The 26,170-nt window shown below is 46.1% G+C and overlaps 1 protein-coding gene and 1 long non-coding RNA gene across 2 annotated transcripts in view; both read right to left on the minus strand.

Moving 5' to 3' along the window:
• Nucleotides 1-3,014, minus strand: part of GYPC (glycophorin C (Gerbich blood group)) — a 36,104-nt gene extending 33,090 nt beyond the window's left edge. Inside the window, exon 1 of the mRNA XM_006124739.4 lies at nt 2,510-3,014. Within this exon, the coding sequence (XP_006124801.1) occupies nt 2,510-2,543 (34 nt within the window). The 5' untranslated portion in view covers nt 2,544-3,014. The remainder of the gene's footprint in view (nt 1-2,509) is intronic.
• A 17,147-nt stretch (nt 3,015-20,161) lies between these two features.
• LOC142830137 (uncharacterized) overlaps nt 20,162-26,170 on the minus strand; it is a 110,818-nt gene continuing 104,809 nt past the window's right edge. The window contains exon 4 of the long non-coding RNA XR_012905107.1: nt 20,162-21,283. This is a non-coding gene — a long non-coding RNA (uncharacterized LOC142830137). The remainder of the gene's footprint in view (nt 21,284-26,170) is intronic.

Here is a 26,170-nt window from a genome sequence, read left to right on the forward strand (position 1 = left end):
CACTCAACATCACAAAACAGCTGTCATCTGGCCTGTCCAGCAAGTATCAAAAAATTAGTATAAGATATTTAACTTAGTCTGATGTATTGGGGATGCTTTGTGGATCTTTGCACTAGCTTCAGTACTTCTCATGTTGCTTACCAAGCAACACAACTTTGTTTTTGCTAGACACAGTCCCTCTCTGTTAAACATCTGTTGTCTGTTCTGTATTGTACCTCTGAACACACTGAACTTTAACTTCGCCTTGATTAGAAACGGACTGGTGCCAAAGCTACTGGCTTTGTGCCAGGAAAACAAAACAGGCCTACATGGAAATAGTGCACTGAACTTGCATATGGAGTCACCAGAAGGCTTCCCCTTTAATTGAATTTGGTGCTTGTTTTGTGTTTTAAACAATGTGGATCACATTTACTGTGATGCAAACTGAAACAGGATACCAGCACTTCCTGTCTGCATCTGCAGGAAAAGCAGCATTCGGAGAGTTGGAAAGCAGACAGTAACATTATTTCAGTTCAACACTTGGTTAAGGGGTGCACCTTTTACATGGAACCATCTGGAGTTATCAGTTGTAAAAAATGGTTTGCAAAGTCTGATATGCTCAGAAACTGAAAATGCCCTCTGAGGTGATATAGACAATGAGATGATTTGATGTACGGTTTTCTCCTTGTGCACGGTTGTGAGATGAGGACACAGTGAATTCATACATACATAAGTCAAATGCGAGGCCCAATTTTTTGAGTTGGCTTGTGCTTTTTTTAAACTTGTGGCATTCCACTGATTTCAGCAGAGTTATTCCAGCTAGGGGGGAGGGATAGCTCAGTGGTTTGAGCATTAGCCTGCTAAATCGAGGGTTGTGAGTTCAATCCTTGTGGAGGCAATTTGGGGCAAAAATTCATCAGGGATGGTCTTTGGTCCTGCTGTGAAGGCAGGGGACTGGACTCAATGACCTGTCAAGGTCCCTTCCAGTTCTAGAAGATAGTAAATCTCCATTAATTTAATTTAATCTACACCACCACGAGTGAGCTCGGACCAGAATCCAGGCCCAGGAGACTGTCTGAACTCCTTAGTAAAGGATGTAAATTGGGCTTCTGCGTAGCCCACAACACCGCACAATCAATAATGTGCATTTCAGCTAATAATTGTAACCCCTCTCCACATCCCACAAGGCATGTGGGAGCAATGGTTGCAGTAATTTACATGTCTGAAAAGAAATCAACAGATAATCCAGACACAGTACTTTCTTCCAAAGTATCCCTCTTTGCCTGAATATCTATTTTCCTTCACTAGCAGTAAATAAGGTTAAATCTTGTCAAAATTACAGGAACCAAAAAAAAAAATGATGGAGATAAATTTTCAGCTTTTAATTTGTCATCTACTTGCAAAAAGACCAGGGGAAAATAAAAATCCTTGCCTAAAATTCCAGTGGTTCTTTTCAATATAACAAACCTGCTCGCTCTTTTGATCTCATTCAAATCTTAGAAGACAATGTCAATTTCAAATTTCAGATTGTCTAGCGCCCATCCAACAGGTTTCAGTGGGGATCATCGGTTCAGTTTTGGTGGGTTCATTAAAAATACTATGCGGGGTTACCAAACTGGCTACATTTGAAATAAAATAAAAAATCTGTTTCAAAGCCCTCCTCTGAACTGTGAGTCTGAGTTTGCTGTCAGTTACACCACTGTAAGCAAACAACTTTCCATGCATCTGATGAAGTGGGTCTTTGCCCACGAAAGCTTATGCTCCAATGAATCTGATAGTCTATAAGGTGCCACAGGACTTCTCGTAGTTCTTGCAAATTTCCATTGATATCACTGGAATTATTCTGGATTTGCTCCAGATCAGAAACCGGCCCTCAATTTTTTTTAATGTTACCCCAAATATTTTACTATGTGCTGATTAAATGGCCATTTGAATTCCCTGGGCCAATTCTCTCATTCACCACTGAAGACAACAGACTTATGCCAGCATTGAATTTCCCTCTCCCCCCCCCCCCAATAGCCTTACTTGAGAGAACTAATTCAGTTGCCCTGAGATTGTGTTTCTAAGGTTCCCAAAGCAAAAAAAAAAGCATTGTAACTTTAAATATAGACTGACAGTTTTTGGCTTGCATCTCATATTACACACAGACGGCTTGGTGTCTCTAACTGCAAGCTAGGCGGTACCATTAATATCTCAGAAGAGAGACACTAAATCTTCCGAATGCTTATACTTTCATTCCTGAAGGGAAAAGCAGTTAGTTTATATTTTCTCCCAACGAGCACTTAGAATGAAATGTAACAAATTTCTGAATGTTACATGCAGGAATTAAACTTTGCAGATGTCTGTTTCGTGTCTCTCTGCTACCTCCAGACACACACCAAAGCAGACTGTTTCACCCCTAACCCTTTCCTTTAAGGAAATCCTCAGAATTGGTTTGTGAACGTCAACTGTGTTTAGAAGTCACCTGGTTAAACAATGGACGGGTACGTTCACGGTTCCTGCAAGGAGGAGAGGAAAGGAGGGTACTCACGTGATGGAGTTACTACAGAGTTTAGGGAACTCATAATGTACGCCTTCAGAAATGTTTTCTTTGCCTTGACAGCTTTTCTCCTCTGTTCAGAATCGCAGGCTGGAGAGGCAGGGAAGAGAGACGGCTGGAGAGGCAGGGAAGAGAGACCAAGGACCCAGGAGAATGCAGCACTTGTTCAGACACTCCTTGCTGAGTTCCTGACCCCTTTACAACTGGAAAAGGAAACAGCCCATGTGTCATTCTCTGCTGCCTTTCCAGCTCACATGAGCAGGGAGGGGCCCCCACTTTCAGATAGCTGTTTTCAAGTTTGACGTATCCCTGCCCTCTGCCTTCCAGGAACTTCGAAGCTTCAGCAACACGTAGAAAGAAAAGGCTTTTTAAAGGGCTTGGTTTCAATCCTGTCCAGCCTGGTATCCCGAGACGGGGACCAGCCCCGTGGATGAGGCATCCAAATTCCATTCTGGCTCAGAAACGTCTATGCCCAGAGATTCTCTAACTGTACCTCTCATTTAACTGGTATAAATCAGGAATAAATCCACTGAAGTCTGAGTAGTTTCACTGGTGTTAATAAGAGGAAGGAGGAAGTCAGGGATCAAGACACTTGGCTTGGTTTTCAGGAGAGTGGGGTTTAATTCCTGCTTCAAGCACATATTTCCTGCACGACCTAAGACAAGTATCTGAGTCTGTGTACGCCTCAGTTGCCTGTTGATAAAAGGGGGATGAAAATACTTCTCATCTCCTTATACTTTTTCTTTCTTGCCTATTTAGATTATTAACTCTTTAGGCCATCTCAGAGGGGAAACCCTTTTTTAAAACAATGAGCAGTTCTGTGGCACCATAGAGACGAAGGGTATGTCGACACTAGCCCCCTAGTTCAAACTAGGAAGGCTAATGTAGGCATTTGAAGTTGCAAATGAAGCCTGGGATTTAAATATCCCGGGCTTTACTTGCATCTTCCCGTCCGGGCGCTATTTTTAAATCCCCTTAGTCCGAACTAACTGCCCGTGGCTACACATGGCAGGCAAATGTTAACGTGAACTAAGTCTTTAGTTCGAGTTAACTGTTACACTTCATGGAATGAGGTGTAACAGTTAACTCGAACTAAGGACTTAGTTCGAGTTAATATTTGACTGCCATATGTAGCCGTGGGCAGTTAGTTCGGACTAAGGGGATTTAAAAATGGCGCCCAGATGGGAAGATGTAAGTAAAGCCCGGGGTATTTAAATCCCGGGCTTCATTTGCAACTTCCAATGCCTACATTAGCCTCCCTAGTTCGAACTAGGGGGCTAGTGTTGACATACCCAAACAGATTTATTAGGTCATGAGCTTCTGTGGGTAAAACCCACTTCATCAGATGAGCTGGAGTAGAAATTACAGAATCCAGGGTATGTAGAACAGCAAAAGAAGTTACCTGTCTATTGTAGGACTGGTGTTAATGAGGCTAAATAAGGGTGGATGTCTTATTTGCAGCATTTGCTGTAGAGATGTGAATATCCAACAAATTCAACACTATCAACGTAAGCTTCAATAACGAGCTTACCTGGTTAACACATTACAATGAGTAGTCCTTTGGCACCTTAGAGACTAACAAAAAAAATGGTATCATGAGCTTTCATGGGTGAAGCCCACTTTATCACATGGTAGGCTGGAAAGGAATAACAGAGAGTACACTGCATTGGAAAGGCAATTTTCCCTCTTTTGATATTCGCATCTCCACAATAAAAGCTGCGAATGAGACACATTCACACTGCCTTAATTAGCCTCATTAACACTGGTCCTACAACTGAGAGGTAACTTCTTTTGCTGTTATATATACCCTGGAGATTGTAATTTCTTACTCCAATTCATCTTATGAAATAGGTCATGAGCTGCCATTGGTAAAACCCAACGAATCTGTTACTCTAACTGGACTCCTCGTTGATCCTTCGGGCCGTGTTTTTTTACCGTGTCTGTACAGCATGTAGCATAGCATCTGATCTCAGTTAAGGCCTCTAGGTATCCGCAAAATACAGGGAATTTATTTATTTATTTGCTTGCTCACTCGCTCACTCGCTTGTACGTTCGTTTATTCGTTTATTCATTCATCTTGTTATGTATTTGTTTCTTTGCTTGTTTGTTTTATTAGTTCATTAGAATCAGAGTCAAGTGGCTTCATTAAGATCTGATCAATCCTCAGTTCTCAATGGACTGTGTAGGCCAGGATAAATTCATAGCATTCCTTCCTTGTCTACCACACAGTAACTGTCTGACTCAAAGTGGGGAGGGGAGGAGCAGAGAAAAGCGGGGACTGAAATGCTCCCTGTTATGCAAGGGTGTGTCAACGTCTTTCTGTTAAGTCACCTAAGGGACCGGCTGCTGCCTACATGGCTGTGTAGTTGGCTCCCGATACTTATTCAACAACGGTAGGATGGAAGGAGTGGCAACGTACATGCCGACTCCAAACAACTTAGCCTTGTTTGCAGGCACCGATACGGTAAATAACTCATAGCGCCGAGTTCAACAGAATCTCACGGTATGTAGAGAGCCCTCGGATACTCACTGGCATGCAGAGCACAGCAAAGCAAGGGCCACAGGGACAAAAAAGCCTGCTATGAATCCACTGGCTTCCTCAGATCAGTTTGTACCAGATTAAGATCTGACTCGCAGTGGACGGACACTGGCAATGAATGGCAGATAGTGACTAGAACTCTATTTACCGCTGTCTTCGGCTTTCCCATTCTGCCCCAAAAACCCGCTGCTCGCACAGCGCATTGTGGATCTACGCAAAGGGGAGGAAGGAGGCTGAGGTGGTGCCAAGCCCTTAGGGTGTGTCTACAGTCCTTAGGGTGTCTCTGCATAGCACCATAGTGTGGATGCAGCCTACGTCAATGAAAGGGGTTATTTTGCCAGTGAAGTTAACCTGCATCCATCTGTGTCTACACAGGGTAGCGAATCGACCTGCTCACATCACACAGGGTGCGAAAGGTTTCACATCCAGGAGCAATTTAATTTTTTAACCATAGATCCGGCCTTAGCCACAAATCCTGTCTCCATTCCCATCTGGACTAATTTCTCTGGATGCTCGGGAACTCTGTGGTGAGGATGGAATCTGATTTGCCAAAACAGCTGAGCTAGAATTGCATGCTCCCGGAGCGGAACTGGTTCAACATCTGCTTTGCTTTTTGGAGGGAGGGGGCAGCAGTTACCCCAACTCTGTGCGTTGTTTGGGGGAGAAAAGAGAATCTAGCCCTACAGGACAGGTGGTGGGGAGTCCCAGAGAGCAAGAAGGTGAGTGTCAGTGGCTTTTTCAGCACACCAGGGAACAGCCCCAAAGGGTCTTCTGTGACCTCACCCCTGTCTAATTATAGGGGCTTACCATTAATCGTGTTTATTACAGGAGTGCCCCAGGACCAAAGAAGAGCAGGGTCCCATTGTGCCAGGCGCTGTACAAATAGAGGAGTGGACAGTTCCTGTCCTGAAGGGATGATATGGCCCCCATTACTGTAGTACCACACAGTGTTCTTCACCATCTTTGCTCTACTTCACTTCCTAACACTGCTGTGAGGTAAGGGAACTTCTATTATCCCCATGAAGAACTGAGGCAAGACTGAGTCCTAGACTGTCAAAGTAACTCGTCTCTGAGCTTCCTCTGAAATCCACGGGAGTGAGGTACCCTCAGAGGAGTTGACCATAAGTGATTTGCCCAAGGAGGTCCACCGTACGTCTGTAGCAGAGTAATTAATGCAGTCTAGATCATCGAAGATCGCCCTAAACGCGGGGGTGTGTCTAGACTACACCTCTCTGTCGACAGAGAGATGTTGATTAGGCATGTCAAAATTGCTAACGAAGCCAGGATTTAAATATCCCATGACTCATTAGCATAAACATGGCCCCCGCTTTTTTTCTAAATGGTGTTTTTTCAAAAAAAAAACCCAGCCGTGTAGACGTGGATCTATCGAAAATAAAGCCTTTTTCGACAGATCCTGTAAACCTCGTTTTTTGAGGACTACAGGATTTGTCAAAAAAGGCTTTATTTTTGACAGATGTGCATCTAGACTGCCAGGTTTTTTTTTTTGAAAAAACTCCATTTAGAAAAAAAGCAATGGCCATGTTTATGCTGATGAGGCATGGGATATTTGAATCCTGGCTTCATTAGCAACATTGACGTGCCTAATCAACTTCTCTCTGTTGACAGTGGCGTAGTCTAGACGTACCCTGGAGCATCCTTCCTTTCTAGTGGATTTTTTTTAGCCCCACTTCCTGCTTTGCCACTGGGCTGGGAGCCCCTGCAAGACCGTGACTCAATCTGCAGAGTGTGGGGCCCACTTTGCAAGGCCCTGCCCTTCGGCAGAAAGTCAGCGATTCTGCGTCATGGTGGACCTTTTGTGTCCGCCAGCAGGGGAAGGGTCTATGAGCTTTAAAGGGGAGAGAGGCCTCTTTTCCAAGGAGCCTGGGAGAGGAATATTGAACGGAGAAAGGTTCAGTGTTCTCTCCCTTTGACCCCTGAGTCAACTGCCCTGAGGGAATAGAGGCAGAAAGGAAATAAGGAGCATGGAGGGAAGTGAGGAGAATCAAACACTATCGTTGGCCATGAATGTCTCCTTTGTCTGAACCCTCCTCTTGCGCTTACATCCAGCGGCTGCTGTGGCCAGGGAAAGTCGTATGGAGAAGGACCACTAAACCGCAGGTGAAAGCGTTATTTTGTCAAACATTGTATGTCTCCAGAGGCATCCGCTCTCTGTGGTAGCACAGGCAGGTTGAGCAGCCTGTGTGGCAGCCTTTCATGGGCTGATACCTGAGCCTTCTTGGCCCACAGAGTCTCCCAAAGAGGGAAGGCAATTTTTAACTGAATTTTTTTTTTGCCGTGATGGAGACATTTGTTCATTTGCCCATCTCCAAAGCTTTGAGAGCCTTCCTGAGAATGTCCTGTTTGCCTGTGTCTTACAAAGGATGACAGAGCACTCTGCAAATTAGGTGCCATTTTATTATAGAGGGGTCACACTGGTGTGGGAGTGGTCACACACACACACGCAGCCTATATCTTTGACCGCCTCACCTGCCCACTGCCCACTAATCTACCTGTGCCGGAACTACTTCTACTTCTAGTCCATACCACTGAAGCTGGTTCATTTGGCCTCCATTTTCTTAAATGCAATCCCCTTGATACCACTGGGAAAGAGAGACCTCAACCATTCCCATTTGGCTGATGGGGAAGTGATTTACTCAGAGTGACACAGGAAATCGGTGGCTGACCTGCGAGGTGAACATCAGTTAAGTGTCCTGTCCTTATTTCTAGATATCTTCAGTATTTATATTGCTGTCTTATCAGAGTGTTGAAGTACCTCATAATCTTTAATGCATTTATCCTCCCCATGTGCTTGGGAAGCAGGGCTGTATGATTGTCCCCATTGTGCAGATGGGGAATGGAGGTACAAGGAGATTAAGTGACTCACCCGCGTTCCCATAGGAATTCTGTGGCGAAGAATTGCAGTTCAATCCAGATTCCACTGGACTATGAATCTCTCTTCTTCTCAGGGCCCTGAGGAGGCCAGGGAAAGCACAGCACCAGTTGAGGCTGCTCAAATATACGCCAGTGGCTACACACAGGGCAACAGCTCAAAGCCACTGTTGCTTCCTCCACTAGCTCCTCCTCCTTGTCCCAAATGCAGCAAAAGTCTAAACTGAGAATCGGTGTGTCACATACTACCTGGCCCTTTTAGAAGTTTGGGGCTTACCTGTTACTTAGCAGTTATCTACGAGCTGACCGAGTGGTTGGTTTAATTCCATGATCGAGCTTTGCTATTATGGGGAATAGAAGTGGCCGGATCTACTTGTGCTGGCGGAGTGATCTCTGAGCCAACATCTGTTTCCTGACACATTGGATTGTTTCCATGTTCGCTGCCTCCCTGCCATGAAACTTGGGACATGACACTGCTAACACATGACTTATGGGATGTACTGCAGAAATGGTCAATCAACCTCATCTGTGACCTTTATGTGTCTCATTATTGGGTCTAATTACCTTCATTTAAAAGCTGCACACACATACAATGAAGCCTGTTGTTTCTAGAAGCAAAGATCTGCACATCATCATTAGAAAAGCTCACAAATACTGTCTCTGTGTTTTCTGGAGCCCAATTTGTCATGGGTGGCTATAATAACTGTGAGCTGCTTTTCTCACCACTGTGTATTCGTCTGCTGAAAGTCAGAACTCTTGAGTTAGAGCCAATCAGATACAGCTAAACTATGCCCTGGCTGCAGTAAAAATATGATCAGCATGCAATTTATTATTAGAACAGGTCCAGGCTAAATCTTCACTCACACCACCGCAGACACACACCTCCAATTTTTAAAACTTATTTGACTCCTGAACAAGGAAAATAAGAGGCAACCGATTAACCCGTTTTTAAAACATGATATAGTTTTAGCGGGACCCATTGGAACCAGTGTTCAAGGACTACAACATCCATAACGCTAAGTTATACACCAAGGATCCTGCCTCCCTTTGTCCCCCAGAATGGCCTGAGAATTTTGGCATTTTGATCAGTATGTTCTGAATGTTGTCTCTAAGCTCAGTGGAAATGTTGCCACTTGAGCAAACCAGGGTAAGTCAATAAGGGGAAATTTCCAAAGCACAAAAGTCACTAGATGTTGGCGTTACACCTAGACTCAGATCATCAATTCCTAACTCCCACGGAATTACGTAAGAACTAAGCACAAAGTCTAGGCTCCAGCTTTCGCTGAAAGTTGCTGGCCTCTGACTCCCATTTTTGTCTTTCATAATCCCGCCATCTCGAGGCTCCTGTCGTGCGATCGCTTGAGCTCAGGCGAGGCTTTATGAAGGGAAGCCCATCCCATGACTGAGTTAAGCGTCTGTGTGTCTGCAGGGCTGAATCGGATTTTGCTCTTCCTGACGTTAAGCAACTGATCGGCTCAGAAGTTTAACTATAAAAGGAAGAAAAAAACTCCATGTAAAAAACCGTGGTGGTTTAAAAAATAATACAGCTGTAAGTAGCAAGGAAAACGTCACTCGGGCATCAGGGCTACCACAGCGCTATTTATAATAAATCTAATAATAGGAATTGTGCTAAGACACAGGGCCAGGAGGTCGCTACAGATATTCACTCAGCGCTTTGTTTTTATCCACTGTAACTAAGTCCTTGTTTTAGCACAGAGAGGCCGTGTTTTCGGACGACGGGTTGTGACAGTCGCATTTGCACTGAAAGTCTCTCTGCTTTGGCGATGAATACGGAGCAATGAAAAGCAGACAGGTACCAAGACAATTGCCTGTGACTTTAAACAGAAAGGCTGTGTCTACACTGGCCACTTATTCCGGAAAATCAGCTGCTTTTCCGGAATAACGTGCCAGCTGTCTACACTGGCCCCTTGAATTTCCGGAAAAGCACTGATGAATAATGTAAAATCATCAGTGCTTTTCCGGAAAAACTATGCTGCTCCCGTTCGGGCAAAAGTCCTTTTCCAGAAAACTGTTCCAGAAAAGGACCAGTGTAGACAGCAGAGATTTCTTTTCTGCAAAAAAGCCCCGATCGTGAAAATGGCGATCGGGGCTTTTTTGAGGAAAAACACGTCTAGATTGGCCACGGACGCTTTTCCGCAAAAAGTGCTTTTCCGGAAAAGCATCCGGCCAATGTAGATGTGCTTTTACCGAAAATGCTTATAACGGAAAACTTTTCCGTTATAAGCATTTCTGGAAAATCATACCAGTGTAGACGTAGCCAAGGAGTATCTTAGGGCGCAGTTAATCTAATGCTTGCAGAAGTGATCGGAATCTTTGCAAGCCCTGCTTTGATAGAAAGCAGACCAATCAATGCCCTGTCCCTTCCGGCATCTGCATGGAGGGCATAGAATCCTAGAGCACTAGAACCGGAAGGGACCTCGAGAGGTTATGGAGTCCGGTCCCCTGCCCTCACGGCAGGACCAAGCACTGACTCCACTGGAGGCTGGCTGTGGTAGGTATCAGAGGGGTAGCCGTGTTAGTCTGAATCTGCAAAAGCGACGAGGAGTCCTGTGGCACCTTATAGACTAACTGAAGTGTAGGAGCATAAGCTTTCGTGGGCAAAGACCCACTTCGTCAGATGCATCTGACGAAGTGGGTCTTTGCCCACGAAAGCTTATGCTCCTACACTTCAGTTAGTCTATAAGGTGCCACAGGACTCCTCGTCGCTTTGGCTGTGGTAGGCGCATGAGAGAGCGGAATGGAGGAAGGAATCTTTTCTCCAATGCATGGGTGTAGAAAAAGATATAATTTGGTGCCTTTTTTTCCAGGACATTGGGTATCTTGCACTGGTGAGTTTAGAGGCGGATGGAGGCGTTGTCACTACCAAGATGGTATTATATTTTAAGTGGTGCCTTCTTCCGGCTTCCGGAGGCATCATTTAGCTCTTACGTAATAAACCATATCAGCATGTGCAGGCTTCCGATACTCCCAGGAGATACATGAGTGAGGTAAGCGTTCCACCGTCAGCCACCTCGGACTTCCTTCCAGTGCTCGGGAATATGCACTCGCTTGCCATTATCCTGTTGATCCTTAAACTCCGCGGAGAGATGTCGTCTCTCAGATTTCTCCTGGACACCAATTGGGGGCGGCATACGAAGTTTGGAATGTGCCCCTTCCACACCTACATTCATCCAACTTGCATGCCTGTTTATAACTTCCAAAGCCTAGCAGTCCAGGCAGGTCACAGGTAAGACCAGTCCCCTTCCTGGTGGACGAAAGAATCCAAATAAAGATAAAGAGTTCATCCAGGCAAAGGGTCCTTTGGCCCCTCTCTGGACTCTGGATGGGATTAGTCTAGAGAAGTTCTGCAGCGTGTGTTATGCAGGAAGTTAGACTACATCAGGGTGGGCAAGAGGCAGCCATGCCAAGCCACCGGATCTGACCCGTGGCCGCCGCCTGGGATCCGGAGGCACAAAGCACCTCACTCTGTGCTCTGGATGCTCGGAAGGGAGGAGAGAGGCTTCAAGAGCTGTCCCGTCCCCCCGCAAAATCTCTCAGCTCTCATAGGCCAGCTTCCAGCCAATAGGTGCTCAGAAATTTTGCTGGGGGCAGGGACAGCCTGTAAAGCCTCCCTCTCTATTTCTTCTCCTCCCCCATGCCCAGAGCAGTCACATGGTACAGCCAGCCCACGAGCTTGGGACTGCAGCAGGGAGCCTGCCTCAGTTTCCTGCAGGGCTGTTGACTGGGAGTCACCTAGGTAAGCACCTCCCAGCCACAGCCTGCCTCTGGCACCCTGCCCCCTCTCTTCCCTCCAACTACCTGCCCCAGGACACCACCTAAACCCTCTGAACCCCTTTCCCCCCTTCTCCCAGGTCAGAACTCCCTCCCCGACCTTGCACCCTCTTCCACACCTTCCACAGGCCAAAATCCTCTCCTGCATTCATACCTCCTCCCTGACCCTGCACCCCAAGACTCTGCTCGAGGTCACAGCCCACTCTTTCATCCAAACACCCTCTCAGACCTTACACCCCCTCCTGCATACCAGTCCCCTACCCCAAGATCCCTTCTGCACCCAAGCTCTGTCCCAGACCATGCACCCCCTCCATAGAAATGTGTCCCTTGACCACTTGCCAAAATCTTGGAGTGGCCTCCCATTACAAATTATTGCCCACCCCTGGACTAGCTGAACTTTCCTTCCAGCCTTTGAGAATCCATGAAATTATAAGATCCTTCCAGGAACCTCTCTCTTTTTTATAGGCTCTATCCTGCCTCATGTGGTTCTCCCCAACTTGCCTGACAGCCTGCCTACCTTCAGGAAGTCCTTCCGGGAGAGAGGGAATTACTTCAGCTCTTTTGTCCGTGGCTGGGTTCTCCTTTCTGCAGTCCACCCTGACCCTGGACACTAAGGTTTCCTTCACTATAAGTATGCACCTGGATCAGCATGGAACCTGGATTGGTGCATTTAGAAACAGCTTTGTTGCTTGTCTGAAAACCCTGGTGTGGACCGTAGAGGGGATGTTTGTGGGACAACACTTATCAACAGAACACTGAGGGCCAGGACGGACAGAGATGGTGTCCCTAGCCTCTGTTTGTCAGAAGCTGGGAATGAGCGACAGGAAAGGACTCACTTAATGAGTCCCTGTTCTGTTTACTCCCTCTGGAACATCTGGCATTGACCACTGTTGGAAGACAGGATACTAGGCTAGATGGACTGAGGTCTGATCCCATATGGTTGTTCTTGTGAGAGCCAGAACTGATGGCTATAACAAAATTATGGAACCACAGGAAAGCTGGCCTCACCCATGATAAGAGGAGATCTGGCTAACTCAAATCATGCCGGACCACAGAGGTTGCTGGACCAGAGTGTGCCGGACTAGAGAGGTTCACCCTGTACATAGCTTGCTTACTTGCAAACTCTTGCTCATTGCGACCTGTAGTAGGATTGGCCTCGCTGGGGATGTGGGATGGCCAGCCCCAAGTGAATTAAACTCATAAGCTAGGCCTCAGGGGGAAAAAACCCATAGGTTTAAAAATACAGACATTGGGTTCTTGTGATTTGCCTTTCGGTTTCTGCGCCTTCAGGATGCTTTGGGTCAAGTGTCCAAGCTTTCCTCCCTAACCATGAGGGCTAGAAATGTCCTGTTCTGCAAAATGAAAGCTAAGGTGCCCCCACCAGGACCCAACTCCGGCCGTTGGGGTTTTAACAAAACCACCAAATGCAATAAGACTTAGAAAAAAAAGCTCATGAAAATTGGCAACACCAGGACTTCTAGAGTGTGTTTCCCCCCCCCCCCCTCTATAACTGGGGCCATGCAGTGAATGGGAAGGATTCAAGACATAATACAAAATCTATGAACAATACCTCTCCACTATTCTTATGTACCACTAGATGGAGAACTTTCTATATATTCACTTTTATCTAGATTAACTAGATATACACTCAGATGGGCACATACTCCTTTTTCTGTGCAGACTCGACCTGTTTTTATCTCTTTGAAGTGTCGGAGGCTGGGTCAGACAGCAAAATAAAACTAGTCATTCGGGGAAGCTGGTATTAGAGGGGAAGGCTGAACATTTCATGTAACTCTTCTTATTCTTCACAAATGCTGTCAGTCTCCTAGGAATCGAGTTCAAATGAGAGTTTGGGATTCATTAAAGAAACAAGGTCTGTGACATACCCAATGACACTGACAGAGCCTTGAATTAATTCATTAATAATATCTAGTGCTTTTCATCAGTAGATCTCAGAGCACTTTAAAAAGTCAGTATCACAACTGCCATTGTAGCGATGGGGAAACTGAGGCACAAAGGGGGCCAAGGTAAGCTGGAGTTGGCTTACCTTAAGCCAAGCGTGGTGCCATCATCACAGAGGGAACCCAAGAGGAGCAAATACTTCCTTCGGCTTCACTTACTCCTCATGACTGCGAGTGCCGGCGCTGACCGGAGCCACGCTCCGCATTTGATTTAGCAGGTCTTAACTAGACCCACTAAATCAAACACCAGAAGATCGATCTCTAGTGCAGCAAGTTGAGACATCTAAGAACCATGATAGAAGTTATATAATAAGAAAGAATCAGGGAGGTGGCTTTTTGAAGACGGAAATATGCTGACAGGGCTAAGTGTTATTGCCCTTTTGCCTTGGTCTCATCAGGAAAGGAGCCATGCTCTGTTGTGTCCAAGTGGGGACTACCACCTGAGTCCACAGGAGGGCTGATTCCTCCATATAGTTACCCAACAGCTGTGATAGGACGGTATGTATTATCACATAGACCCTATGGAGATAAACACCTACAGGAAGAACCAACTCAGAAGGCTGGACTGACAGCTTCCCTTGTCCCCATGTGGTCTCCCAGAACCCTAGTGGAGCCTTTGAGGAGTTCTAGGAAGTGTCTATGCAAGAAGATGGACTCTTCCACCAGTCGTAGTGATGGTCCTGTATCTGAGCCTCAACACCGCTTCTCCACTCTGATTCCTGGTGTCATGTAAAACCCAAACTGGTGACCCTACTTCAGATCAAGACTGGATGCCTTTCTGGAAGATATGTTGTAGCCAAACACAAGTTGTTGGGGTCCATACTGGAGTAACTGGATGGGTTACCACATATTGAATTCTTCCAAACGCAGTAGTTATGTTGCTGTCGCTAATTCTACTAACTCATCCGAAGCCCTGGGTTTTCTAGCTTATGGCCACTGCTCAGAATACATCTCTTTTGAAAGCTCAGTGCCCCTGGCCCTAGTCTTCATTAACTCAGTTTTATGCTGGTGCGCAACACCCCTGAAAACACTAGTGTCAGTCTGGCATAATGCAGCGGAGAATAAGGTCTCCGGACTCCACAACCTTTTCCCTTCAAAAACTACGTTTCCCCTTGTCCACAGTTTGGGCAGTGGGATGGCCACAGGCTGTGAGAATGGGGCAGTCACGTGGCTCCGTGGAACGGTCACAGGAGGGGCCGGTGAAGGCTGGCTCTTGAGAGACTGGACTGTGGATCCCCTAAGCCATGCCACAGTCAGCTTTCCTCCCCAGAGAGGAAAAAGGAAGGAAGTCATGTGACCCAATCTGGTCTTTGGGGTATAAAAGAAAGAGGCTGAGGGAGGGGCGGAGTCACAGGATAGGAGAAATCTGAGGGTATTTGTCTGGTGACTCAGCCCAGGGAGAGCATAGGATCCTCCACTGTTGAGGGAAGAAAGAACTCCTGCTTGGAAGGGCAGCTTAATAAGGAGCAGCCGGGACCGAAGACGATCTCCAGAGCCGGCAGAAGATGCCACAACGGAGCGTGGGCTTTCGTGTCAAGACGACAGCCATTGTTTGGGGAATTGGAAGACTGTAGTGAACTGTTCACATTGATAAAGTCGCCCTGGGGCGGGGTAGTGGCCAGGAGAATTAATGTGGAGCATACCTGAAGATGGGGCATTGTAGGGCCACTCTATTCCATGACGGGGCGCTCTGGAGAAGACATCCCTCCTCTACGGAGATGCTGTGGAGTCCGGAAAGGGAGCGAATACAGCAGGGAGAGCGAGTAGGAGAATTGGTGGCAGGGGATCAGAAAGGAAATAACTAGATTAGCTGGCAGTGTGGAAACAGCAGATAAGGGACTACGCTGAGGTACAGAAGAGCTGACTTCCATCCCCTGACTCTTTCTGCGCATTCCTTCCCATTTCCAGTCATATCCTTCATCTTTTTTTTTTTTGAATGGTAAAGTCTTTGGGGAAGGGACTGTGAATATTACCATGGGTCTGTACGGTGCCTAGCAAACTGGGGCGCCAGTCTTGGTGAGGGGTTCTCGGTGGTACTAAATATACATCATTGAGAACTGAGGCAGGAAGAGGACTGGCAGCATCCGCACGCAGGAAGAAAGAGCTGCTTAAAATAGGCACAGATGGATGAATTTTTAGATCTGATTTTTTTTCTGGGGGAGGACATGGGAAATGTGAATGATACACCCCCACCCTTGGAAACTCAGAAATGTATTTCATTTTGATAAGAAAGCGAGGGGCAAATGTGAGGGAGGAGTGAATCGTCAAGCAAGCCTCTTGGTGCTTTCTCCTCACACGTGACTCCTCCTGTAAACATCTGCAGATCAACCTCCTTAGACACCTTCAAAGTCCTCCTGAAAACCTCCTTTTCCGTGAGGCTGACAAAACTAGCATAACCACAGTGCTGGTGGGCCCAGTGCTGTATCATTACTTCCTTGTACACGTCAAACCTATCTAGTCCAGAACTCTCTGGTCTGGAAACATCTGTGGCCCGGCATGATTTTAGTGAGCCGAATGTCCACTTGTCATGGGTGTGGCCAAGTTTCCTACGGTCCGATAACGTTTTTTTTTTTACAGCCACCAGTCCTGGCTCTGTGTGTTATTTAGCTCTAATTTACCCCTAAATATCCTCTAACAGCCCAATAAGCAATGAAAGTGTTGGTAATGCTGCTAGACAAAATTGACCTCCCATGGTCCAGAAAATTCTCTTGTTCGAAACCAGACAGGTCCTGAGGGTGCCGGACTACAGAGGTTGAACCTGTACTTTCCATCTGTGCATGGCCATTTGGTGTCTCTCGTCTTATGCTTAGATAATAACATCTTTTTGCTGTGTCTATGCACAGCACTGAGCACAGTGGAGTTCAAGGCCCATGACTCAGGCTACTAAGTACTACAGTGACACAAAATAATGATAATTTCATTGATTTCCACACTCGCTGCTTTTTTTTTTTTTTTTTTGCTCTAACTCTTGGCAGGCGCAGAAAAGCAAATACTTGTGAATGATAATATTTGAGTAAAAAAAAGAAATCTGTGCGCTCAAACTTCAGAGAGGAGGGGAGGGGGAAAACCGGAGGTCAGCCCTGATGAATATGTCATTGAGCAATTCTGGCAGTAAGTAGACTTGTGTCAGCTGATTGCAGGGCTAACAGAGGGACTAGGTATTCTTTCAATGTACACGGCAGTTGGTGGATGTTTTAAATAGAGAATGGCTCCTTTGTATAGGGCTGGCCAGACATTTGTTTGTTCCCTTGAGGGAAAGATCATCTTTAATTTCTCTTTGATTTCCTCTGGTTATTTAGATGCGCCGATGGAAACCAGCTTGGCAAAATGCCATCCTTATAACTAGCCTTTTGAATGTCATCGATTCTGCTCTTTTCATTATAGATAAACACGTTTTAACATTTCAGGCCTCTCAGAGCTGGATACTGATATACAAAGCAGTTAGAAAAATCCCCCCAAATCCCCATCTACCATTGTGTGGAAAGACAAGCACTAAATGAGATCCAGAGCTATAGAAAAGCTGGTGCGTGGCTGCACGGGGATTATGCAGCAACTTATCCATGAGATCCGTTGCTCTGATAAATTTGGTTAATGCTCTGTTCAGAATGGCGATGCAGAATTACCCAATCTGCAAAACAAACGCCACCATAATCACGCAACCCTGTCTCTCGCTTTTCGGCAAACAGAGGCCTAGAATTATTGACAGACACAGTGGGGACTGAGTTCTGTTTTGGGGCTGAAAGAGACCAGTTCCTTCTCTTGACTACAGCTGGGTGAAATGTTTTGACTGAAACTAGTATTGGTGGGAAAATGCAGATTTGGTGACATCAAAACACTGTGAATTTGTGTACATTTTGCTGAATTGTTTTGGAGGAAACAAATTCTCCCTCAAAAAAAATTCTGAAAAAATCTAAATTTTTTTAAATGAATCATTTTGATTTTTTTCCCCATATGATACTTTTCCCTTTGAAATGCCCTTTAATCTTGTTAGTAAAATATTTTTAAAAACTATAAAAATGTTCAGAATCATCATTTTTTTTTTGCAGTTGAACAAATGCTTTCATCCAACCCAAAATGTTTTTTTCTTCTTGAATTTGCTAGGAAAGTTGAAGACTTTTATGTTTGGTTCAACCTAAAACAAAATATTTGGGATATTTCAAAACTACCATCTGACGAAAAAAAATCTGAGTTACTCCACTCTGTTTCTGAGTTTGGTACGCAGGCAGGAAAGGGAGTTTATTCAGCACCTTCCAGAGTGAGTTCATTTCAGCACCTTTGTGGGCCTGCAGATCAGAGATTCTCACATGAAATATTTCTCTGGCCTCACAATTCAGCCATCAACTCTTGGTGGTGGCTGCTGTGGTAATATATCCTAACATTTTCCATTAACTTTAGGGAAAGCAATTAAGTATGTATATTCACATGTGCAAATAATTGTAATTTATTTATACAGGTTTTTTTTCCACAGTCTCAGTAATAAAGATTATAAACAATTTTCTCTGGTTTTGTTGTTGTTGTGTGGTTTTTTGTTTTTTTTTTAACACTGAATCTAAACAGAATGGAAACAAAGAATGTGCTTTGTATGTTCTTTTCCCTTTTGTTGTTTCTTTTGGCTTGGGTTCCTCCTACCCCCCCATTACCCAGGAGGCTGTGGGTGTAGAAGAAACCCCTGGTAGCCGCATTTGAGAAATGCGGATGGAATTTTGCCGGTACATTCCTGTCCCAGATGATGGAAGGTATCCTGGATTCTGTCAGTCCCCAGACAAAGCTCCCATTGCCTTTAGGGGCACCAAATTGCAACAGGGATAGGCATATGCAAATATACCACCTGACAGGCAATGGAAGGACATCCACAGCCAACCCACTGGCTAGGAAGGGTGAAATTCAGTCTTCAAACAGTCGCTTGTAACTCCTATTGGCATCAGTCAGAGCGGTGCACCAGAATGTGCGCATTAATTAGTCCATGGATGTTCTTTGTACGGGTATAAATGTTTGTAATAGTAATAGAGTACACTTGAAGGGGCGGCATCCGATTATCGGGCTGTAAAAAACAGCGTGACTCCAGTGATTTTAATAGTACCATTGCATTTTACGCACACACGCGCACACACACACCACGCTCAGGTTATACACACACACACACACACCCCCCGCACAGGTTTCTCTCTCTCTCTCTCTCTCTCACACACACACACACACACACACACACACACACACACACACACACACACACACACACCCTGCACAGGTTTCTCTCTCTCTCTCTCTCACACACACACACACACACACACACACACACACACACACACCCCCCGCACAGGTTTCTCTCTCTCTCTCTCTCTCTCTCTCTCTCACACACACACACACACACACACACACACACACACACACACACACACACACCACGCTCAGGTTTTCATACATCAGAACATGTCTGAGCATACTTACAGTCCCGTTGTGGGTGTTTGGGTCCTACGGCATAGGAAGGAAATGGCCGGAGAATGAACGCAGACGTGTTTTGTGTTTGTCCCTTGGAGTGTATGATTGCCTATTGTGGCAGAGCTCTGGTAGTGCCCCCTGGGTCCTGAGTCCTGGCAGATTTTAAGACACCTCAGAGGCTCACGGTGACCCTCCCGATGCCTCTCGGTTCTTTGAGAGACAAGGGTTCCCCGCTTCATGAGCCATATTCATCACTGACCAGTCACTAGCTTGGAGGGGAAAAACCCTGCCACAGTCCAAAAGTCCCCCTTTTTCCCCTGGTGGCAGCCCACCAGGCGTGGAGAAAGTTGGGGGGAACCCAGTCCCACCTACTTACTCTGGGTTCTGGCTCACGGCCCCTAGAAAGCAGCTACTCATGGGGAGCTTGTCCTTATCCCAACGGCATAGCAGCCTTTTCCTGGACCACTTCCCCAATGACTCCCGCAATACCTTCTCCCTGGCTGGCGTCTTGGGGAGAAAACCTCTTCTGCTTTGCCCTGGCAGTTTGTTTTCTCTGTGTGCTTCCTCTGCTGCAGCCCGTCCCTCTTCTCCTTCCCCCGGCCTTGCCTAAAGGGAAGCCTTTTGTAGTGGGCTAGCGGCCTTAACTGGTGGCTGGTGTTCCATCAGGCTGCTCTCCAGGCCCGCTCCTAATGCAGCTCAGGTGCCTGCCTGACCCAATGGCTGAGCAGCTGTGGTGGACCGGGCCATGTCTGGGCACAGCTGAGGGCGTCCGCTCAGGGTGAATTGCTCAACTTCAGGGCTCCTTACAGCCCCCAGACTGGTGACTTCTCCAACCAGGCCACAAACCAGTCTCACAGAGCGCTTCAGCTGCCTGCCTGAAGCCTCACGAGCAAAACCCCTCCGATACCCCAGCAATATCCATGCCCCAGATGGCCCCGGGCCTCATACACCGGTGGGGGGGTCTTAGAACCCAATCCCACCTACCCCTAACAAGTTCTGTCCAGTTCCAAGAAACCAGCCACAGATCCCTGGTCAATTTACCCTCTGGACCTTACCCACAAATCACGCTGGGCCAATCCTTTAGCATCTAACATCTAAAGGTTTATTATTACAATAAAGAAAAGCATGAGAGTAAGGTTGTTAAAGGAATAGTACATTACATGCACCGAATCTCCCAGTTCTCGATGCAGGCTCTAGCAGAGATGTTACAGCTGCTGGTTTAAAAGTCCTTGGTGCACATCCTAGGTCAGGATGGGTCCACAGTTCTTCCTGGCTCTTCGATCCCTGCATTGCTGCCTCTGGGATGAAGTGCTGAGCTGAAGACCAAGATGGAGTCCACCACATGGCCTATTTATCCCTCCTTCCTGGTCTCTTCTTGGCTACAGCAGGTCACCTGGCCCACGGCTTATTCCTGTGTCCCCTGGTGGTAGCCCTTAGGTATGACATCTGTCAGGGATGGTGTAGACGGAGCTTGGTCCTGCCTTGAGGGCGGGGGACTGGACTCGATGACCTCTTGAGGTCCCTTCCAGTCCTATTATTCTATGATTCTATGAGTCACCACTCATTCTTTAGGTGTGTCCTTGGCCCATTGAGTGCCATTGTCCCACAAGGCCTCACTGATTAGCATGTCCATAGGCCGGGCTCTGCCCACTGCTCAACCAGATGCAGAGAAATATTCAGTATCTACACAGATTACAGATTCCTAACTGCACACACAGACATTATACAATCACATGACTAGCGTACATAGGATTAGCAGACAGTAAGCTTCTATTCAGCACCTCACATGGTCCCCTTTTATACCATTTTTGGGGCCAACACCCCCCCTCCCCCATGGGTGCAGCAGTGATCTGGCTGCTCCTCTCAAAATCCAGTAACGTGACAGCAGCCATTTCTGGCAGCCTATTCCGGGAACGTGATCCCACACACCCAACTCCCCGTGTACCTGTCGGCCACCAAATTCCTGCCATGCATGACCATCAGTCTGCCATGCAATCCATCTGTTAAAGCAAATGCGCCATCCTTTGCCGTTCCTTGTCAGCATAGCTTTGGAAAAGAGCAGAGTTCTCCTTGGGTTTTTTTCCTGCTGAAACAGGAAAACTCCCAAAAGTCAGAGTCCCATTTCTGGTGGGTTTTGGAGCCGACCTATAAAAGGGTTTCCAGACAGACAACACCTGGGTCATTTCCAAGAGAACGGCACATCCCTTCTGTGTATCAGAAACTAGAAAGGAGCTCACTTGGATGTCTACTTCCCAGGCTCAACATGTTTATTTTTCTCAGGCCTTTCCTCCTTTCATACCCTCCCCCAGTCCTTCCTCTGACATTTCTCCACTCGTGCATTATTGTCTGTCGTTTACTGATCACGGATTGTTTACTGAGTGCCGTCCAGAAAGGAAGGAACCGTCTTTGGCTCATTCTGTCTGAACAGTGTCTTCAGCCCCCGATTTAGATACAGTCACAGTCGTGCACGTCTCCACCCAGGATGCCTTTCCTTTGCTTTCTCGTCTAACTTGCACTCATTAGGGCAAAAACGGGGGGAGGGACTTTTTCTACTGGATCTGTTGTGATGGATCTATTCCCTCATAAAGTCTGTCACCTTCAAATGTAGGATCTGCCCCTGGATCCATGGTTGTCCATGCAAAAGACCCCATAGACCCAGTAAGGGCTGCCCTTTCCCTTTTCCCAGGCCCCCTGGGTTTATGAAAACTTGGGATCAGTAAACCCCACAAGTTACTGCTATGAACTCTAACTCATTGGTACCTACTAGGATTGCTAGGGGTCTGGTTTTTGACCAGAAAGTCTGACTGAAAAGGTGACCTGGCAGTGTCTGATCACCTTTTAGCCTAAGGTGTAGAGATTCCTACACTAAGCTCTAGAGGTCCCAGGTTCAAATCTGCCTGGTGGAGGTTACACAAGGGCCCGTCTCATCTCTGTTCTGAGGTTGGCCAGTTACAGCTTCTAAGAGTTTAGTTTCCTTCATGTTCCCTTCTCCTTGGCACAGCTGCCCCCTGCTGGCCTTCCTAGGGAATCAGCTTCTTGCCCACAGAGATCTCCTATCTTAGCTCTGGTCTACACTAGGGCGTTTTTCGAAATAACAAGTGGAGCGTCCACATTACCAAGCCCGTTATTTTGAAATAATGGGCTTGGTTCTTTTGAAATAATATCTCCTGCTTTCCACGAGGAATAATGTTTATTTTGAAATAGTTATTATGAAATAGTGGTCGTGTGGATGCTCCACTGCGGCTACCCTGTATTTCCTGAGGCTCTAAGCTGAGATAGCACTTCGGGTATGTCTACACTTGCACCCTCTTTCGATAGAGGGATGCAAATGCAGACATTCAAAATTGTAAATGAAGACGGGATTTAACTATCCTGCTCTTCATTTGCATAATCGCATTATGGCGCTATTTCGAAATAGCGCTATTTCCAAATAAAAATGCCGTGTAGATTTGGTTATTTTGAAAGAAAACCCTTCATTCCAAAATAACTGTTAACCCTTATTCCTTATAAAATGAGGTTTATTTCAGAAGAAGAGTTTTCTTTCGAAATAACCACATCTACACAGCGTTTTTATTTTGAAATAGTGCCATAACGCGATTATACAAATGAAGCGCAGGATATTTAAACCCCAGCTTCATTTACAATTTTGAATGTCTGCATTTGCATCCCTCTATATATAGGGTGCAAGTGTAGACATACCTTTCCACAGTAAGGTTATTTTGAAATAAGTTATTTCAGAATAATAACTCCTAAAATAACTATTTCAAAACAGCGTGTCCACACAACAGGGAAGTCACAAAATGAGTCAGTCAGGCTCCCCAATGTGGATGTGCTACCTCAATTTACAGGAGGCGCTATTTCAAAATAGCAACAGTAGAGTGTCCACACGACCGCTATTCCGAAAGAGCTATTTTGAAATAGGCATTATTCCTCATGAAATGAGGCTTTATTATTCTAGAATTTCTAGAATTTCAAAATAACGGGCTTGCTGTGTGGACGCTCACCGGGTTATTTCAAAATCACGTGAGTGATTTCACAATAACGCTGTAGTGTAGACGTGCCCTAAGGGAGCCTGCCTCGGATTAATTTTGATGCTTCCCTGTAGTGTGGATGTGCTATTTTGAAATAGTTATTTCAAAATAATTTCCAAGTGTAGACATGCCCTCAGGGTCTCCTGCCATTAAGGGTCAAGCTACCTGCTACACCACCCATAACTGCGGTCTTACACAGCAGTGGCTGGGTGGGACTTTCGCCCGTCTCCCGGAGGGGACGGTCTTGTGCACTCTGGAAGAAATAAGCAGACTCCATGCTGGTGGAACCAGGAAAGGAAGCAATCGGCATCTGAGGTCCTTGATAAGACTGCCCTTTCCCAGGCTCTAAGTGAAGCACAGAGCCACCTTGCGGCCTCTGCCTGAACCTCACCATGAATATCAAAGTGGGAGAAAGCAAGGCTAGGAGAGTTTAGGGTTCAGAGGTGACATCCCTCTTCCTCCTTCTCCTTGCCCCATTGTGGCACTGCCGTGAGAGCGTAGAAAGGGACATGTATTGTCAGGGGTGGACGAGAGTGCCGCGGGGCCCCAGGCAGCAAAATTTTGCGGGGCCCCCTTTGACACAGCGCATGCGCCATTGTGCCAAGGCGTATGCGTGGGGCCTCGGGAAGCGTGGGGCCCGGGGCAGCCGCCCCGCTCGCCCTGCCCTAAATCCGCTGCTGGGTATTGTCATGCTCCAAGAACAGCCTGGGGCAGGGCACCTAGCTCTTACTAATTCCCCCACTGCTCCAGGGAAGGAGTCAATTGTTCCTGGTCTCTACCTCAGGCAATGCTTACTCCCCAGTACACCAATTCAGTCACCTCACTGGCACATTGTGGGGAGAGTCAAGACCAAGGCTATGTCTACACTGCAGCTTTTTTCAGCAGAAGATATTCAAATGAAGAGCTAATTTGCATATCTTGCACTCTCATTTGCATATCCTCTTCCGATCCTTTTTGTGGCAGAGGTTTTGCCATTAAAAAGCAGGGCCATTTGTTGGAAAAACAAAATGTCTCACGGGACACACACAGAACCCCTATTGGGCTGCAAGTTGTCCACCACTGTTCTAGAATGTTCTGGACCTTTGTAGAATCTCATGGAATGTTCCAGACTTTGAGAGCGATATTTTCGCAGGGAACATCCTAGAATATTGCCAGCCGTGCTCTGTGGATTTCAGTTATTCTTTGCATTAAAAAAGTGTCCATGAGCTTAGAGGAAATTAATTTGCTTTTAATTTGCTTGTCTCTGATATGAATAAATATAGATTCACAGATCCTAGTGTGCCAATTCATCATCTGACATGACAGGGAGAAATCATGCATGCAAATTATACATCAAAGTCATGAAGCAGGCTACCGATGCAACAAAAATAAAGTATACAAAAGTTTAACAAATATAGGTGGGATCCAGTGATGCTTCTTGTCTGGGGTACAATCATGTCTACAGCTGGTCTTAGCCAGGAATATGTCAAGTCTTCACCATGCTGTTCCCCCTACTAAGCATGTGTGAAATGGGTGGGGCATATCACCTTGAGGGGAGTGAGACCAGATTATATTCCTGCATCTCTACAGTTGCTGCGGCATACCCTGAATGTGGCTTCATCCACTATGTTGAAGTTGTAAATAAAAAGTCTTTTGCTCTGACTTGGGACTCGTTATTTCTTTGAGAATGCAGCACCGGCTGCGAAAAAATGACTCCATTGAAATCTATGCCAGAATTCCCATTGGCTTTAATCAGTGGTGGCCCGTCAATACAGACGACCTAGGCGGTTGCTTAGGGCACCAAGATAAAGGGCCGTTGAGGGTTTTGGAGGCGGAGGCGGGGGCACCGATCGTGCATTTTGCCTAGGGCACCAGTTGTCGGCAGCTCGTCTAGGGCTGCTCTTGACTTTAATAGGGCCAGGATTTCACAGGATTTTGCATGACGTAGGACCATAAGCAAAAGTGCCTCAGTGGATTTCAACTTCAGGAGAAAGAGATCTCTCTGATAGCCAGACATGTTGGGTTTCCTGCACCACTGTGGACACCGTGACTTGCATCAACACAGAAATAAAAAGAGATGGAAGTCTCCCAAAAGTCAGTACAATATCCATCTTAAGGACAAACACATAAATCGGGCCATGGTCCATGTCCATGCCATGGTATGGTGACACAATATGGACTTCAACGGTATGTCTACATTGCAGGTTAATGTGTGATTATAGAGAAGGTCAGTTTCAATCTAGCTAGCATCAGTAACCATAGCAGTGAAGATATAGTGTCATGGAATCTCACACATGCTAGTGGCCACAGCATATACCAAGGGTCCCTGGCTGGCTTGTAGTAGGCCAGTTAACCCACATGGAAGTCCTCACCTCCTCCTCTGTACTACTATTCTTACCTATGCTAATTAAATTAAAGCTATCTCACTGTGTCTTCACACCTTCATTTGTAGTGTAGAGATACCCTCAAACATTTCAGCACCTCTAAATATTGCTGGCTGGTAGCATGATGGCTTTTCATACAAGACATGTGATCGCTCTAAATACATTATCAGCCTGTTGTCTGGTTATATGTATAAAGTGCACTTTTTGCGGGGAAATGCTTGTCTTTTTATTGTATGGGTGTATGTACAGCGTTTACTTAACAAAACAGCCTGGTCTATATAGATTATTAAATCAGACTCATCATCTAAATAAATAGATTTCCATTCCCTGAGTGGGATCTATAGTCACTGCCATAGAGGAAAATAATAATAAATATTCTACATATTTAGAGAGTTAGTCTGTTTGATCAAGAACTCCTCCTAAATGGTAAGAGCTAGGACCACAAAATTTGGTTTGCAGCTTTCTCTTATAATAACTTAAAGCAACACAAGGGCTTGGTTGTGACAGGAACATGAGATGTTCCTGGCATGGGATTGTTTCTCATATAACCAAACAGAAAAAGACAGAATCACCAAAGCAAGTCCAGTCCTCAAAACTGACATAGCTGAGCGACCGTTGAAAAAGACTGAACCAAGATG

This window comes from Pelodiscus sinensis, chromosome 7, assembly GCF_049634645.1.
Source record: "Pelodiscus sinensis isolate JC-2024 chromosome 7, ASM4963464v1, whole genome shotgun sequence".
Lineage (NCBI taxonomy): Eukaryota > Metazoa > Chordata > Testudines > Trionychidae > Pelodiscus > Pelodiscus sinensis.